At 42.5% G+C, this 19179-nt stretch overlaps 1 protein-coding gene and 1 pseudogene across 6 annotated transcripts in view; one reads left to right on the top strand and one right to left on the bottom strand.

Annotated features, from left to right (window-relative positions):
• The window catches only part of XRN1 (5'-3' exoribonuclease 1), a 126321-nt gene that overhangs the window by 96740 nt on the left and 10402 nt on the right, over nucleotides 1-19179 (bottom strand). For all 5 annotated transcript variants that reach the window (XR_013998917.1, XM_081138903.1, XM_081138905.1 and 2 more), the window contains exons 2-8: nucleotides 12672-12904; nucleotides 5146-5243; nucleotides 3939-4048; nucleotides 3739-3849; nucleotides 2472-2554; nucleotides 265-352; nucleotides 19-187 (exon numbers count right to left, since the gene is read on the bottom strand). Coding sequence is in view for 4 of the 5 variants with exons in the window: in XM_081138903.1 (XP_080995029.1) it covers nucleotides 19-187; nucleotides 265-352; nucleotides 2472-2554; nucleotides 3739-3849; nucleotides 3939-4048; nucleotides 5146-5243; nucleotides 12672-12904 (892 nt within the window). In the remaining variant the exon portion in view is untranslated. The remainder of the gene's footprint in view (nucleotides 1-18; nucleotides 188-264; nucleotides 353-2471; nucleotides 2555-3738; nucleotides 3850-3938; nucleotides 4049-5145; nucleotides 5244-12671; nucleotides 12905-19179) is intronic.
• On the top strand, nucleotides 8089-9223 carry LOC308557265 (ubiquitin-like domain-containing CTD phosphatase 1 pseudogene; annotated as a pseudogene). Its single transcript has one exon. The product of its transcript is annotated as a ubiquitin-like domain-containing CTD phosphatase 1 pseudogene (transcript).

Here is a 19179-nt window from a genome sequence, read left to right as displayed (position 1 = left end):
ATATTAAACTTTGCTTACCCCCAAGTTCTGGCAGGATGGTAATGTATGTTCCATAAAGAAGGGGCAGTGCATCATGATTGATATGTAAATGAGGTAGGTGAGGGATAAAATCATTGCCAACAAGAAACCCCATCAAAATCCAATCATCTATTATCCTTTCAATATCATATTTAAATGAGATCCTCTCCTACAGTAAAATGGAGAAAATAGTCAAATCCAATTTCTGCATGTACATCTTTGGTCCACAGCTATAGTCATACTTACTTTTAACACTGAAAACTCATAGTCAATATACTCTCTCATCAAAGACAAATGTAGGAGGTGAAATGTGGTTTCTTCTGGTGCACATACTCTGTAATTAATCAGATGATCAACACAGAGTTAGTTATTTAATATATATTTGTAGTTAATTATATTTTTAAGGTTGAAGTTTAAAAATATTACAAGACTTAAAATAAAACTTATAGTGAGAAGATAATTAATTCTTGTACTCAAAGCATGTAATTTATGTGAAAGTTTCAGGGTAAAGATAAAAATATAATTATAATTATAATACATATAGCATAAAGTTCAAAATAATTGGTTTATATTATGCTTTCAATGGAAGGACCCAGAATTAAGAAAGCCTAAATAATACATAATAGATATAAACCATGGGGTCTGGCCCACTTAAGGCTGTCCACCAGCAGACAGCACAGAGATAAGTGGGTATATGCTTTTATATCTACTCAGTACAGTCCAAGGCTTCAACAGTGTGGCACTATCACTTCTCTTTCTCCGGCTTGGTATAGGGGCCTATATTCCTGGCTGTTAGCCTATACTCCAAGTTTAACTACAAGTAAGAATACAAGTTAACAATAGCATATTAAAAGAATTATATACCAACAGCAAGTGGGACTTATCCCAGGTATGCAAAGATGGTTCAACGTAAGAAAAAAGTTGATGTAATACATCACAGTAAAAAGGAAAAACACCACACAAACATTTAGCAGAAAAAATTCTGTCAAAATTCAATACCCTCTCATGATAAAAGAAGTCAGCAAAGTAGGGCTAGAAAGAAACTTTCCCAATATGTAAAGGGGATTTATAAAAAACTCACAGCTAACATCATACTCAATGGTGTGAAAGCTTTCTTTCTAAGATCATGAACAAGACAAGATGCCCGTGTTCACTACAGCTATTCAACATTATTCTGGGAGTCCTAGCCAAGGCATGTAGGCAAGAAAACAAATAAAAGGCATCCAAATTGGAAAAAAGAAAACTATCTCTATAAACAGATGGCATAATTCTATATATAAAAAGTCCCACAGAATCCACAAAAAAACTACTAATGAAAAAAAATTTTTTTAGCATAGCTGCAGATCAACATACAAAAATCAGTCGTGTTTTCACACACCAACAACAAAGAAACCAAGAAGGAAATTAACAATTATACTTACAATACTGCCCAAAAGAATAAAACACTAGGTAATAAACTTGATCAAGGAAGCAAAAGAAAAAAACCAGAGACAAAAAACGAATTTAGAGATAAAGAGAACAGACTGATGGTGCGCAGAGGTGGGGTGAGGAGGGCAAAATGAAGGTGGTTAAAAGGTACAAATTCAAGTTATAGGTTAAATAAGTCCTGGGGATGAAATGTACAGCATGGTGGCTGTATTTTTTGGGGGGAGTATTTTTTTTTTGTTAAATAATAAACAATGCATTGGAAGGCTTAATATCAAGACAGAAATACTATCCAAAAGGATCAACAGATTCAAAGCCATCCTTAATAAAATTCCAAGGATCTTTTTACAAAAAAAAAAAAAAAAAAAATCCATCCTAAAAATTGTTAATCTCAGGAGACTCCCAAACAGCCAAAATAATCCTAAAGAAGAACAACAAAGTTGGAAGTCTCACCCTTCCTGATTTCAAAACTTAATATAAAGCCACAGTGATCAAAATGCTGTAGGGCATAGACAGGCATACAGACCAATGGAATAGACTACTGAGAACAGAAATAAACCCTTGCATATATATATGGTCAAGTGACTTTCAACTAGAGTGCCCAGACCGTTCAGTGGGGAAAAGATCATCTTTTCAACAAGTGGTGGTGGGAAAACTGGATATCCACATGCAAAAGAATCTGAAGTTGGACCTTTACCTTATACCATATATAAAAGTAATTTAACATGGATCAAAGACCTAAATATAAGAGCTAAAGCTATAAAACTCTTAGAATAAAATGGGAAAAAGCTTTAGGACATTGGATTTGTCAATGATTTCATGGACATTTCACTAAAGGTACAGGAAACAAAAAAAATAGATTGGACTGCATCACAATTAAAAATTTTGTGTATCAAATGGCTATCAACAGAGAAAAGGCAACCCACAGAATGGGAAAAAATATTTACAGATTACATATCTGTTTAGGGATTACTATTCTTAATTTAATTTCTGCTTTTTTCTTCCAACATATACGCAGTATGATATACCTCTGTGTCTTTTTTCCACCAAACCGAACCTCTTCTCTTAAAAGAGAGAAATGTGCCTCGTGGCTTGTTAATCCAAGCATGATCTGTTGAAAAAAGATTAAGACATGTTTTTATTCTCTCACTTTTTATAGTATCAGGTTCACAAAAGCAATTAAATAAAAAATATTTCTATATAGAGAAGAATATGATTAAAGAAAATGAAACAATTTGTTAGCACATTAAATATAGGAATATCAAAATATGATCCATTTATAGGTTATGAATGGGTTAAAATATACTTTTCTAAGAAAAAAACTGTTTACACTCACATGACCTTAGACACTCACTCTACCCAACCCCCCCAAAAAAAATCCCTAAAACCTTCTCTTGGTTTTCACACCTTTCACTTGCCAGGGGAGAATGGGTACGAAATTAAAGGCAGCAGCTTTTCCAATAGCAGAAAATAGGTGTCTTCTGGAGGCCAGGATACCTCTAGTAAATGAAAACTCAGACAAAACTGGAAAAGGGCATTTTCATTTAATTTTCTCACTTAGTATTCTAATCCCCAAAGCATATTAAACAATGTATATTGTTTATTTTATTTCAGCACTAATTCAAACAAAACAAAACGAAACATTTGTGAAGCAACTGGGGAAATGAGAATACTAAACGGTTATTTACATATTAAACAGTGATTGTTAATTTTATGTGAGATAATGGCATTGTGGTTTTTTAGAGAAGCATTATGGAAGAGTTATAGATTAAATGATACAAGGTCTGAGATATGCTTCAAGAATCCAGAGAAGTAGGAGGAAGGAGACAGATGGGAAGGGATAGGAGCTGAAAATTATTTAAGGTAAATAAAGGAGACAAGCAGGTTCAGTATACTATCTTCTCTACTTTTGTTTATGTTTGAAATTTTCCACAATAAAAAGTTAAAAGAAGTCTAGTCAAGTTACTTGGGTCATGCAGTTATCAAATCAGGTGGTATTAAAAGTTATGTATTAACCATAAGAGTCAAAAGGGCCCTCTACCCTGACCTCAGCAGGCCCTTCATAGCATTAGTGTCAGTCAGGTGTGAACACTAACTATAGAAAGACCTGTTGATCATAACATATGGCAAAAGAGCTCATCTTCCAATTGTTTTTGTAATGGCAGAACTGGCCATCACTATTGTGTCTCCAATATTTGTTTCCAGAGCCAGAAAGCTTCTTACATAAAGATTAAGTTTCTCAGATATATAACTACAATGGCATAAGGTTATAACAACAACAAATATTATACTTACCAAGTCAGCATCTAAACCATAGAGACAGTGTCTGGTGTTTGGATCATGATCTGGCTTTGCTTTCTCGGATCTGATAAATTCCATGATTTTATGTTCTCCTTCTCCAGGAGTCTAAATATAATGTTTTCAAAATTTTGGTAATATGACATGCATTAGAAATTAAAATTTTAAAATTCTTTTAATAAAAAAAAGGTAATAACCTCATGGCCTGAGAAATAGATGGTAACTCCTTGCCATGACTTGTCCGTAGAAATTTTCATATTTACAAAATACTTCAGGTGTTCATGTAATCTGGCCATGAATTCAGTCCCTATAAATAAAAAGTTTTAAAAAGTTTAATCCGAGAGAGACATAAAAACAGTGAGCTCCCAGTGACATGAAATTGGATGTTGGTGTCCAGGGAGTAGCTGGGTATAGATCTCCAGAGGAGGTCAAAAGCTTCTTCCTTATCTAGTAAAGCCAGTTACGTTGTACCGTTCCCTAACAAGTATCACAACTGTTTCTCATTTCACTGGTTACCCTTGAGTGAAGTTAATGTCACACAGGGAAAGTCAAGGAATGTCACTACTGCCTCATCAGGACTATGCTTCAAAGTCTTTCAAAAAGGGCAGGGTTTCAACTTTGTAACAAACCTCAAACTTCTATTTCCTCTGCTGGATTCTGAAGTTTTTTTGTAAGGCATGCACTTCAATCAGACAGCTAATAGCAACAACAAAGGCAACTATTATTATTACTACTGTTAATCTGGAAACTAAGTCTACATGGCTATATTTTATGAAAAGCCCAGATGGTCAATAGCCAAAGCAAAAGTGTCTTAAACCACAATCAGGATAAAACTGGTTATGAAATCAAGCAATGTGTGATTATCAGAGTTAGTAAAGAATTCATGAGAAAGTAAGATTTTAAGGGTTTTTTTCAAAGTAAAGGAATATAATGTTAGGCAAAGCTCCAGGAAGTACAGAGTATGTTGCTGCATATAAATTAAACTTATAATACTGATAAATTCATTTATCCTAAAGCCAGATGTCTTCACTGCCTTTCAGGTGTAGCGTAGTAAGCACTCTGAATGAGAACAGATTTCTTATTTGGAAGACAAGCTAGCAACGTGAACATGGATGAGCCACAACCTCACCCAGTGAGTTTCCATACAAATAAATGGAGGCAGTAAGGCAAATCTTGTAAGTTGCTTTTAGGTCTGAAATTCTGTGCACCTGGAAGACTCCAGTCTAGAGCTGCTCTCATTAACATCTGTTAATCCCTACAGTGGGTCTTCATAGGAGCACCTATGACCAAGGCAATCAAACCATCTCATGAAGAAACACAAATGAAAAGCTAAAGCAAATGGAATCCTAAAGACAAAATACATAAAGGCTAGAAAAGAAAAATTTACATTTTAAATCTCTTTACCTGGCGTAATGCAGTTGGAATCAAATCTGGCCTCTGTAGGAAGGGTCTCTCCTTTTTCTATTGCCTTTTTAATTTTGTCTTCTGCCTCCTTTGCTGACCTTAAATGATAAGGGGGAAAATATCTTAAACTTTCTGGGGAAAAGTAAATAACTTTATATAAAGTAAACTGTTATTTAGATGCTTTTATAACTAAAATGCTAATTCATCAATTTCAAGGTTCAAAACAATACAAGTTTTGAAATAACTTAATTGATAAAAAATGAGTCCAAGTATTGTTTGTTTTTTACTTATGCAAAGAATTGAGTTTTTTTTGGACTATAGAAGTAGAACATGGTCAACGTAAAAAACATTAAACAAACCTGTGAAGAATTTTTGTGAGTTTATTTGAGCCAAACTGTGGACACATGCCCGAAAGTAAAATCTCAATGGATTGAGAAAATGCTCTGGAGAATAGCAGCATTGCCCCTTATTTTATACATTACAATCAAAAGAGGAGCCATAAATGGGTTACATGAAATCCACTGGTGATAGATAGGGAGGCAGGAGAAAGCAAACTGGGGGGACCTCTGGGACTGGATAAAAAGGAAAATGATGGACACACACTTACTCAGGTGGGTGCAGTGTAGTTAACAGTCAACAATTAACTCTAACAATGAGGGGATGTATGGTCTCTGCAGTGCGGTGCCTGTGCTTTGAGGGGTCCAGAAAAAGGAAAATTACTTTGCTATTCCAAACATGTATTATTGTAGATGCAAAAGGCCAACAGACAGGCTCAGTTAGGGTAAAGATTTTACCTTTGTCAGGGAAGATGCCAGCCTAGGACATGACTGCCTGCCATACACTGATTTTAGTTAAAAAGCTTTAATTTCAGACCATCCTATGTGGTTACTTTAGGTCTCTCAAGTTTCTCAGGCCTTCCCTGAGCTAGTCAGGTGAGCATGTGGCCCGTTTTCATCCACACAGAATTAACATAAGGTGCAAAACTGCCATTCTCCAGAGCATTATATCTCAAGCCTCTGAGGTTTTGCTTCCCAGCAATTGTCGACAGTTTGGCTCAAATAAACTCACAAAAATTCTTCACAGATTTCAACATTTCTTACATTGAGAACATTATAATGGTATAAAACTGACAGAAGATTACAAATACTTATTATAAAGTAATTCCTTTCTTTTTCTCTTTCTTAAAAAATAGTTTACTGATTTTTAGAGAAAGAGGAACGGAGGAGAGAGAAATACTGATGTGAGAGCATAACATCAATCAGCTGCGTCCTGCACACCCCCTACCAGGGATTGAGCCTGAAACCCACCTGGGCATGTGTCCTGACCAGGAATTGAACCAGCAACCTTTAGGTGCCTGGGAGGACACCCAATCAGGGCAAGTAATTCCTTTCTTATCACTAGTATATAGCAAATTCATTCTTGGAACAAGTTCAAAAGTATACCATTAAACTTTCATTATACAGTTGTGAGTATGCAAAACAGTTTATTCTTGTATTATTATTTATTATTATATTATTTTACATACGAACAACTGTACACCTACCTTTGCCCCACCTTGTATACCCCACCTTGTATATACATTTAATAATATCAAACAAGAAGTACATTATTAACATGATCTCTAAAAATATTAGATACAAATAATTATAAAATTGTAATGTATATCTTTAGGTTTCCTCATAAAACATTTAAAATAAAAGCTTACTAACATTAATGGCAACAGTTGGCAAAATCACCTCACTTTTACGGCAATCAGGCTTACTAGAAGAACGTGAGTTTTGGAGTCGGGGAACTCATTTAAACAGAAGCATCCCAGTGCGGTCCAGTTTCACTGCGGCACATGAGCGTGCCGCATGGCATACAGGCTAGGAGGCTCTGCTTCATGTACATTTCTACAGCCCTGTTATTGTGCCCTGTGAAATTCTATTTCTGTGATAAACTTTTCTTCATATTTTGCCTCTTTTACAACCTCTTCTATATAATAAAAGCTCTGAAGATATCAACTCATTTATAATTTCGCCAATGAAAGCCACTCTGTCCTCTTTTCTCCCCTTCCCTCTTAGACTGAACAAATGATAATATTTGTAACTATGTGACAAGTTCTTGGGATGTAACAAAAGAGAAACTCTAGTGGGGAGACAGAAAATTAAACAGCCATAATGTTTAATGTGGTTACAATAGAATGTTGGGAAAGGGACAAGGTAAAGCTGTTAACGTAATCTAAGTCATAGGTTATGGTGGCCTAGGCTGAGACAGCAGCAGTAAAGATGAAAATAAGTCAATGGACATGAAGGATTTTTAAGAGACTGGATAAAGAGAAATGAAGAACAGGAAGAATTCCAAATTACTCTTGGACTTCTGGGTTAAGCAGCTATTTCCATGGTGATGTCATTCACTGAAATAGGCAAGACGGAAGGCAGGCAGTTTTGAGGCAGAGGAGTTCAGTTCTGACATGTTAAGCCTGAAACGTATCTGTGGTATCCAAAGGAGACACTGAGCAGGCACTTAGATATATAGGGAGCTCTAGAGAGACATATTTACCGGAAAGATAAACTTGGGAGTACAGACACAGTAATTAAAGTCACTGGATAAGATCACTCAGGACCCAGGACAGAACCTTAAGAAACATCAATATTTAAGAAAAAGTGGAGGAAGAGACTAAGAAGGTACAGAGAGTATGTGGTTATGTGAAGGTCAAGGAAAGGAAGTCTAAGAAAGAAAAGTAAACTTTGTTAAAATATCATAGATAAATGAATATACAGAATTATTCTTTAGATTCTCCCATAAAGGAGTCTACTTGTAATCTTACAAGGAGGTTGCAGTGGAATGGTGGGGATGAAAGCCAGATGAGAGCACATTTTAAAATGAGTAAGAGGCAGACAGTCCCACTGTGCTCCAGGTATTTTGTTCTGAACAAAAGCTGTATCAACGTATGTTTCAAGGATGGCTCTCTCTATCACTGTAAAATGGGGTGGACAGGAATATTCAGTGACTACACTGTCAGAAGATGATACTGTGCTGGATCTCAGTTTCTCAAGACCCTTACAGGAGTGCTACCAGAACGACAGAAATTACTTGGACTTAAAGTTAAAGGCAAACCTGCAGAAAATGATGTTAAGCTTGGAGCTCTCAAACTGAAACAAAATACTAAAATCATGATGATGGGAACTCGTGAGGAGAGCTTGGAAGATGTCTTAGGTCCACCTCCTGACAATGATGATGTTGTCAATGACTTTGATATTGAAGATGAAGTAGTTGAAGTAGAAAATAGGGAAGAAAACCTACTGAAAATTTCTCGCAGAGTAAAAGAGTACAAAGTGGAAATTTTGAATCCACCCAGGGAAGGGAAAAAGCTTTTGGTACTAGATGTTGATTATATGTTATCTGGCCATAGGTCTTGTGCAGAGACTGGGATAGAATTAATGCGGCCGTATCTTCATGAATTCCTAACATGTGCATATGAGGATTATGACATTGTTATTTGGTCTGCAACAAATATGAACTGGATTGAAGCTAAAATGAAAGAGCTGGGAGTGAGCACAAATGCAAATTATAAGATTACCTTCATGTTGGACAGTGCTGCTATGATAACAGTGCATACGCCAAGGAGAGGATTAACAGACATAAAGCCTCTTGGCGTTATATTGGGAAAGCTTTCAGAGTTTTACAGCAAAAAGAACACCATTATGTTTGATGACATAGGAAGAAATTTTCTAATGAACCCACAGAATGGACTAAAGATAAGGGCTTTTACGAAAGTGCACCTAAATCGAGATAAAGACAAAGAACTTTTAAAATTAACTCAGTACCTCAAGGAAATAGCAAAATTAGATGACTTTTTGGACCTGAATCACAAATGCTGGGAAAGGTATCTCTCAAAGAAGCAAGGACAGTAGTTCCAAGTTATGCTGGCAGTTATTGAAGATACTTGAGATCCATCAACTCTTGCTTTGATGCTAGAAATCATTATAATAGTGCTGGACACTGAAGCAAATACCAGACTGCTTATACTTGGTCTTCCAGTTTTTTGTAAATTTAATTTTATATTTTTTGAAGATTATAGCAATATGCTAAAAATATTCTCTCCCTCCCCCCATGTGAATATACTGTTACTCTTGAAAAAAGCATTTTCTCCAGGATTGAGTACTGAGGCTCCGCCCCCCCGTGCCACACAAACAAAAAGTGCGCAAAAATGTATACTCAACAATGTCATTTTGTGACTTTGGAAACAAGTTATGTCTTGTGTTCCTGCCTTATTTGTGTTGTTGTCGGACTAAATCTAAGACCAAACCCATCTTGAAACTACTGCTTTTCCTTTTAAAACCAAAAAAATATTTTTTCAGTAAGGAACCTAGTTTGGTATACTTAAAATCAACAACAGTTTTTTTATTCCTTTGTTATAGACACAATTTCTCTTCTTACTCCACTACTGACATCTCTAAATTCTGAGCTATCTCAGTTTGGCTGTACGTGTGTCAGTGTTCTTTGAGTAAAACTGGAAAATGTCAGCTGGGAAAGCAGTTTGTCATAGTATGAAAAATAGAAAGCATAAGATTGAAGAATAAAACTAAAGAACACTAATGTTTCTTTTTGGTGGCTAAGTAGAAACATTTTTGCATAAAACCACTGTCACAAAAGCAGTTAAAAGCAATACATTATAAAGTGGGACATATCACTGATTCAGCCCTAAAAATCATGAACAAAAAGTTTTTGCTCTCTTCTAGCTATATCTTGTCTAAGTGCAAACACTGTGTTTCAGTAAAAATATCTAGCTATAAGCTTAAAAAAATTATTTGCAATGCTTAAGCCTGCAGATATGTGACCACTGTTTTGTGTTGACAGTATTGCTTTATACAGTTCTTGTATTTGAAAGGAATCTGATTCTTTCAAATGAACATGGTGTACATTGTTCTTACAAGCCTATCTGAGTGGTGTAAATAATAAATACCTTTTCTTAAAAAAAATAAAATAAAATAAAATGAGTAAGAAACGTGGAAAGATTACAAATGGAGAAAATAGTCACTGTAGAGAATGAGAAACAGCTGACTGGGGGACTTGGGGCACCTGGAGCACAGCACTTAGTAAATGCTTTTGGTGGTTATGGTGAACTGGCCTCCAGCGCCCGTTCCATTCCTAGTTTGTCTTCTAATACTGGAGAGTTCGGAAAGCTAAAAAATTAAGCGCTTGGGCTTTCCTGCAGCTGGGTTTCTAGACATGACTTAGACTTGGTCAGTCAGACGCCTCCAAAACGGTTTGGAAGGTAGAAGTGTGGTGGTGAGGCACTGGAGTTGTGTGTGTGTGGGGGGGGGTGTTTCATAGTAGAAGAGATCTCGATATTCAGCAGCTTTGTAGGTGCTGAGAAGCAAGGCGCAGGGCATCTGCTTTTCGGTTACAGATCAAGCAGGTGCACTGGGGCTCTAGAGCTAACAGATACAGTGTTAGCTTCTTGATAGCTGAATTTTAAGTAAAGTGACATATTCTTGGAGCCAACAGCTCAGGTGATAGTTATTCTCCGAATCACAGGTAAAGGATTACATTCCTGCAAAAACCTTTTCTGGTGGGGCCTCTGAACTCGCCTTCTTCAGTGTAGTACTAGCAGTGCCACCTACTGGTGGGTCAACTGTATGGTGTGTTCCGGAAGTCATTCTTTTTTTCTATTTATTTATTTATTTATTTATTTATTTATTTATTTATTTATTTATTTTTAATATATCTTTGTTGATTTCAGAGAGAGGAAAGGAGAGGGAGAGAGACAGAGATAGAAACATCAATGATGAGAGAATCATAGATTGAGCCCGCAACCCGGGCATGTGCCCTGACGGAATCGAACGTTGATCACCTGGATCCTAGGTCGACACTCAACCGCTGAGCCATGCCCGGCCAGGCTGGAAGTCATTCTTGAAGGCTCACATAGATTCCCACCCTTTTAGCTCTTAGAACAATTTTTATAGGCACCTAATTCTTAATTCTCTTTATTATAGACCTTTTGTTAGATAGGCATGAGCAGAGCATGGATGATGGGCCAGGTAACAGAAACTCACTACGGCAGAAAGCCCCAGATGCCTAGCAAGGAGAAAAACTGGAAAAACAAGAAGCTTGTTCCCAGGGAAACCTATCTTCCCCTGGTCATGCAGTTTAGACCCCCCCCTGAGCATTTCCTCCCTAAAGGTAACATCTAGGCCCCAGCTGTATTTCAGCTCCAGGCCCAGAAAAGCAGCAAAACCAGAAAAGTGGCCCCGTGGCTGCCTCAGGACCAGATACACTGACTAATGACCCTCTGCCCTGGCATCAACCAACTAGTGCAGACCAGAACCCTGAAAGAGCCCACCTGGGAAGCTGATGAATATTCTATGGAGACCCTCCCCTGAGACCTCCCCTAAGATTCCCCCCTGCAAGAAAGAGATAAATATGCTCAGGACAAAGGACCCATTGTGCGCTTTCCACCAGCAGACCATGCCAGTGCTATCTCCCTCCCCCTTCTTCACTCCGAGGGGACCCCCCAGACGTGCAACCAGGGGAGCAGTGGGCAGCCGCAGCTCCCCTGGCTAACCAGTACTTCTGACCATCCTCCTCTCATTATCACTGCTAGCTGCCAAGGTACTCTCTTTTTCCTCGAGGATTTCCACATCTGATTCTTAGATGCCCTTGGGACTACTTTACCTGCCACAGTGGTGAAAGGATTCATTATGCTAATGAGCCATCAAATATGCTAAACTCAGGGTTCTTTCCTTCCATTCTAATGACCCTCTTAACTTCGTTTCTGCTACTCACAAGGACACAGCATGCTCTCATGGTTATTCAGAAATATTTCACAGGTCCAGGACTTTGATTTTAAAACCCTCCCTGTGTGTATAACCTCTTCTCATCATTTTACTTCTATCCAACTCATAGCACTGATAATCTGGGGGGAAACGGGGGCAAAAGTAGATTTATAGTTGTTTGAATGGAAAATAATACATTAATAACAATACAACAATAAACTGTTTCATGTACTCACAACTGCAAACCTACTTTTGCCCAACCTTGTACATCCAGTATCCTAACTCAGCTCTCTTCTCATACTCCATCAATCACCTTCTAGTCTCACTTGTTCTGGATCCCTGCTCAGAACTAGCATCTAGCCCAGAATCTGGGCAGTCAACAAATACTTGTTGAATAAAATTAAAATATCAATGATATTCTGATTAGAACCACCTCTGTTCATTCTGCAGTTTCCTAGCTCAAGACATACTACTACAGAACCATTTGCAAATTATCAGTAAGATGCTTGAAAAATTTGTGACAGAGAATGACAGAGTCACTTTCTACAGCCCAACACAGGCTTTGAGAAATGACACCTCCCTTGAATTACTAATTTGTTTACTCAATTGATAAAACATTACACTATAAATATATTTCCATTTCTAGAGAAATTTAAGCAGAGCAGAAACATCAAGAGAAGATCCACTGTGTTAAGTCAGTTATCATTAAAATAATGTATTTCATTAATCTAAATAGTACTCTAACATAAACCATAAATGTTTTACCTAAAACGCCTTCCCCGCTGCTGGTTCATTTTTGCCCGAGGAGCCACACCATCGACTGCCATGAAAAACACTTTCCTGGGTTTAATGATGCGAAACAGCACCTCCAAGTAATGAAAAACATCAGTGAAGATCTTATCATCTGAGATTCTGAAGTGAACGTCGTCATCATTAGGGTGGGAACACTGATGTATGATTCCATTCATGTCCAAGTACAAGTTGTCAAACTCAGGAATCTAAACAACAGAGAAATGATTAAGGTCATTATCATCATCAACCATGGACACCTAAGCAGCTGGGCTTAGCAGCCAGTAAAAAGGACACGGAGGCATCTCATTATATAAAAACTGAGTGAACAACCACATTTGAATAATGAAAGTAAAGAAAGAACAGTAAGAACTGGTAAGGTGGAGACATATTATATGGTTACACAAATAATGTAGCAATAGCTTGATCAAAGTTACTGTCAGGAAATTATCTATTTCAAACAAGATAACCCTGGAAAAGCCCATAAAAGGTGCCTGGTTCATTTGGTACTCAGAATATTAGTTTCCTTTATTCCTACTGTTTGACATCAATGCTCAAAATCTCAACTATCTCTATAAATGGATAAATACTGTGATAAGGGAAAACTCGGTCTAAAATGGCCAACAGTCCCCTCCCTCCCCCCTTTCCTGCACCCTGCCAATTTCCCCGAGTGCGCCAAATCAGAAAGGGAGGGCATTCCCCCACCCTAAGCAAGGTATAGCTTGCCACGTAGGCTGAAGCATGTACGATATACACCTCCTTGCCCGATTGTGCTCGGGGCTCATTCTTTGGAGTTGGACTCCTCTGGGCCAGCCGGTGTAAAATAAACCTCCTGAACCCGGAGCCTCCGAGTGACCCTTGGTCTTTCCATAAGGTGAACGTCTCTGGTTCCGCAACATTTTGGTTCCCTGACTAGGAAGCACAAACATGCTGGTCCCTTGCTGCCACCGGTTTGAGTGGGAGCACGGGGCTGCAGACAACGAGGAGTCGCTGCAGAGGGGAAGGCGTGCCCTGCCCTGATTTGGCAGTCTCCGACCCGGCTGCCTCTACTCGGCCCGCACTGCAGTCCCCACCCTGACAGACTTGAGGAGGCAGGTGGGACAGGACCAGGACCAGGACCAGGCAAGGGACACGGTAAGGCCCTAGGGCCCGATGGGGTTAGGCCTGCCTGAATGGGCAGAAGGGGAGCCTGATCACCTCCCAAGGACCTCTAGTGGTCACCAGGTAGAGTTAACCAGGGAGAAAATGTAATAACCTCTGAATGACTGTGATAGTGAATGTGTCTGTGATCCCACGGTGCTAGCCATGGGATTTGAGTGGGCACTAATCTGTATCCATAGTTGGCCGTGACGACATAATGGTGACTCAGCTTCGGCTGACCAGGTCTGGGGATTATATGGGCTCACCTTAGTCAAGGCTGGCACAAGTCACTGCAAGGCAGCACACGGATGGGCATCTGAAAGGTCCCTCTGGGGACTCCCTCACCCTTTGTCTGTATCTGACACCATACACGGGAACATGGGAGGAAGTCAGGGAAAGCCCACCGTCCTAGACTGTATGCTGAAAATTTTTGAGAAGGGCTTTTCCGGGGACTATGGCATCAAAATGACTACCGGCACTCTTCGCACTTTGTATGAACTTGAATGGACCACCTTTGGGGTCGGTTGGCTGTTGGGGGGAACCTTGGATGTCCAGACAATCCGCCGGGTCTTGCAAGTTGTCACCGGAAACCCCGGCCACCCAGACCAGTTTCCTTACATAGATTCCTGGTTAGAAATAGTGTGGACTTTGCCCCCTTAGGTATGATTCTGCACCAATAGGCAGGGAGAGGCTAAGGTCTTCATTGCTCAGCCTGAAAGAAAACAGACCCCTTGAGTTTTTGTGGGAGACGAAGAAGATGAGCCTCCCATCGGGCCACCCCCCAATCTCAGAGAGTCTCGAGAACCTACGGCCCCTCCGGTGCCAGAGGTTAATACTCCACCACCGTCAGTGTCACCTCCACCCCAAGGGGGAGAAGGCCCTCCCACACCGGGATGGGCTGGGAGACTTTGCCCACACCAAGGGGCCCTCCAGATGCCAGAGTCTCGAGATCCCGAGAGGCTGAATGACAATGGTACAGTTCAACCTGGTCGCTCCATGAAGTACTACCAGCCCTTCTCCACCACTGACGTCCTCAACTGGAAGCATAACACCCTGCTATATTCCGAGAAGCCACAGGCCATGATAGACCTCATGGAATCTCTCTTCCAGACACACCAGCCAACCTGGGAAGATTGCCAGCAACTCTTCTGTACCCTGTTCAACATGCAGGAGAGGCGTCAGATTATCAGGGGGGGCCGCCAATGGCTAGAAGATAACGCTCCCGCAGAGGCGAAGGATCCAGCAGACTGGGCCCTAAGAGAGGCCCCCGAGGAGCGCCCCAACTGGGATGGGGCTTCACCACTGAGGAAGGCCAGGGCCACATCCGGCGCTACCAGGAGACAGTCCTCCACGGAATTCGGGGGGGGGGGCAAAAAGCCAATGAACATGGCCAAAGTCTCCTCAGTAACACAGATGCCAGGGGAAACCCCTGGGGACTATTATGAGCGGCTCTGCAAGGCATACCGGATCTACCCGCCTTTTGATCCCAAGGCACCAGAGAGCCAGCAAATGGTCAACAATGCCTTCGTGGCACAGGTCGGCCCTGACATCCAGAGAAAACTCCAGAAACAGGAGGGTTTCACCGGCATGAATAGAAATAGCCAACAAAGTCTACATGAACAGAGAAGCCACCGCCGAGCGGGAAGCTGGCAAGAAGATGAAGAAAGTTAGCCTCCTAGCAGTGGCCCTCAGAGAGGAGGGATCAAGAGGGCAAAAGAAGACTCGCCTGCCAAAGGGGGGATATCGACGGACCCCACTGGCTGCAGACCAGTGTGCCTATTGTAAGGAGATTGGGCACTGGATAAATGAGTGTCTCAATAAAGCAAAACCTCAGAAACCTAGTAAATATCAAGGGGAGCCACAAGAAGGCAACCTTGTTGGGTTAGCCGGCATAGACTGACTGAAGGGGATCGGGCCTGATACTCCTTGGCCCCCACAAGCCCACGGTCAGGATGAATGTCGGGGACCAAAATGTGACTTTTATGGTAGACACCAGAGCTGAACACTCAGTAGTCACTATGCCTGTGGCCCCCAGGGGAGGAAGACAGCCACAATACTTGGAGTGACCAGGGACCGGGCCATCCAGAAATCCTTCTGCCAAGCTCGCTTGTGTGAACTTGGGGACCATCGGGTATGGCATGAGTTCCTGTACATGCCTGAATGCCCCATCCCTCTCCTTGGCTGAGACCTCCTCTCTAAGCTAGGGGCCAAGACCACCTGTGGACCAGGAGGGGCTACCACCCTGCAGCTACACCCTGGTAGCGAAGACTTCCACACCCCTCCTTATGGCAGTCATCACCCCAAGAGAGGAAGAGTGGAGGCTATTCGGCACTCCGGAACACAGCGAAACCCTCCCCCCGGGTTCCAGGCAGAATTTCTTCTCGTCTGGGCTGAAGATAACACTCCTGGAATTGCCCTCAACCAGGCTCCAGTGTTAGTTGAGCTAACACCTGGAGCTCGCCCGCAGAGGCAAAGGCAGTATCTCACCCCCTGAAAGGCACACCTGGGTATCCGAGACCACCTAGTCAAGCTCAGGGACTCTGGTACCCTGGTCGAATGCCAAACGGCTTGGAACAGTCCCCTGCTGCCTGTCAAGAAACCTGGGGGTGGATACCGGCCAGTGCAGGACCTCCGGGCCATCAACAAAGTAACTGTCTCCTTGCGTCCAGTGGTTCCAAATCCATACACCCTCCTCAGCCAGGTCCCTGGCACCGCCGCATGGTTCACCTGCCTAGACCTAAAGGATGCCTTCTTCTGCCTTCGGCTCACACCCCAAAGCCAGCCCTTATTCGCCTTTGAATGGACAGACCCAGACACGGGAAGACAGGTGTCACTGACCTGGGCCCGGTTACCACAGGGTTTTAAGAACTCACCCATCCTGTTTGGGGAGGCTCTAGCCGCTGACTTAGCCGCTTACTGGCAAGAGGCTGTCCAATGTACCCTTATCCAGTATGTGGACGACCTACTCATCAGCGAAACCAAGGAAGATTGCATGGCAGGAATGTGGGCCCTTCTCAAATTACTGTCAGAAGCTGGGTATCGTGTCTCATGGAAGAAGGTCCAGATCTGCCAACGGCAAATCTGGTACCTTGGGTTCCTCCTTTTACAAGGCTGCCGGGCCCTAGGACCTGAGAGAAAGAAGGCGATCACTTCGCTGCCATGGCCTCAGACGAAGAAAAGCCTTCGAGAGTTGCTAAGGGCTGCGGGGTTTTGCCAGATCTGGATTCCGGGCTTCTCAGCAATAGTGAGACCTCTTTATGCTGCCTTAGCCAGTCCTGATCGGAGTCCTCTGCGTTGGACAGAGGAGGCGGAGGAGGCATCCGGGGCATCAAATCAGCCCTCGGACAAGCCCCTGCGTTGGGATTGCCTGACAGTGAAAAACCGTCAACCTGTTCATCTACGGAGAGGACAAGATAGCTCTAGGGGTACTTATACAGCCTGTCACCCCTTGGCAAAGGCCCACTGCATACCTGTCTAAGAAACTGGACTCAGTAGCCGCTGGATGGCCCGTCTCCGCGCCGTAGCAGCTACCGTCCTCCTCATGAAGGACACTGAGAAACTCACCCTCGGACAGGAATTGAATATCAAGGTACCACACTTGGTTGTGTTGCTGATGAACAGCCAAGGGAACCAGTTCCTCTCAAATCCTGCCTAGCTCAGTACCAGGGGTTACTCTGCGAAAACCTCCACATCACTCTGGAGACTGTACGCATGTTAAAACCAGCCACCTTCCTCCCCACAGAGGAAGGCAAACCGGATCAGGACTGCGCAGAGGTAACTGATGAGGTCTATGTGAGTCGCCCGGACCTGCGGGACCAGGCCATCCAAAACCCGGAGCTAACACTGTTTTGTGATGGCAGCAGCTATCTCCAGGAAGGAGTCTGCAAGGCCCGGTATGCAGTAACCACATTTGAAGAGATCTTAGAAGCAAAGGCCTTGCCCGCTGGGTGGTCAGCACAGAGGGCTGAACTGCAAACTCTGATCCAGGCCCTAACCCATGGCAAGGGCAGGCGGGTTAATATCTACACTGACTCCCGCTACGCATTTGCCACGGCCCACGTACATGGGGCCATCTACGAGGAAAGAGGCCTTCTCACAACAGTGGGAAAAACTATTAAGAATAAAGCAGAAATCTTAAAGCTAGAAGCTATTTGGCTCCCAAAGGAAGTAGCCATTCGCCACTGCAAAGGACACCAGAAAGGAATTGACCTCATTGCAAAGGGAAACCACTTAGAGGAAGAGGCAGCAAAAGCAGCCGCCAAGAAGGAACCATCCCATCCAGACCCAACTCTGGTCCTCGCCCCAGTAAAAGATCCCCGTCAGCCTAAGTACACCCCTGAAGAAACTAAATGGGCCAAGGAAGAAGGGGCTACCCTCACAGCGCAGGGCTGGTGGCGACTACTGGATAGCCGCATCATAGTCCAAGCAACCTTTGGGCCTCACCTGCTATCTGAGTACCATCAGCTCATTCATCTTGGAAAAACTGCCCTGGAAGCCCTCCTGAAAAAACAGTATTACATCAGCCACCTGCCGGCGCTGTGACAAGCAGTAGGGGAACGGTGCGCTACCTGTGCCAGGAACAATGCGCATTCCATGCCTCAGCCCTCTCCTGGAGTCCAGAGAACAGGAAACGCTCCTTTTGAGGACCTAGAGATAGATTTCACAGAGGTCCTGCCCAGTCGAGGGTACAAGTACTTCCTGGTTTTAGTTTGCACATACTCAGGATGGGCCGAAGCAGAGAAGTTGCAGAGGCCCTCCTATGGGAAGTCATCCCTAGGTTAGGCCTGCCGCTGAGCATCCACAGTGACAACAGACCAGCCTTCGTAGCTGAAATTATCCAGACCCTGGCGAAGGCCCTCAGCATATCATGGAAACTCCACACAGCATAATGGCCTCAGAGCTCAGGGAAAGTAGAGCGCATGAACCGTACCCTTAAGGAAACAGCCAAATACAGCCAAGAAACCAGTCTCTCCTGGGTAGATCTACTGCCCTTGGCCCTGCTACGTACCCGTTGCACCCCTGGAAAGTTAGGCTTTTCCCCTTTTGAGTTAGTATATGGAAGGCCTCCCCCAAGTTTAGGAAGCATCCCAGGAGACCTACATCAAGTGGGGGACCGGAGCCTGACAGAGCAACTCCATGCCCTGGGAACTGCCCTGTCAGAACTGCAGCAGTACACAGCTGAAAGGGCCCCCATCCCCCTAGGGACGCCGGTCCATCCGTTCCAGGCTGGAGACCTAGTCTGGGTCAAGGACTGGAAAAAGGAGCCCCTCAGGCCATGTTGGACAGGACCCCACACTATAGTTTTAACTACCCCCACTGTTCTTAAAGTTACAGGTATCACCCC

Source organism: Miniopterus schreibersii (genome assembly GCF_964146895.1).
Source record: "Miniopterus schreibersii genome assembly, chromosome: 5".
Lineage (NCBI taxonomy): Eukaryota > Metazoa > Chordata > Mammalia > Chiroptera > Miniopteridae > Miniopterus > Miniopterus schreibersii.
Note: the sequence above shows the minus strand (reverse complement) of the source record. Positions and strands in the feature narration are given on the sequence as shown.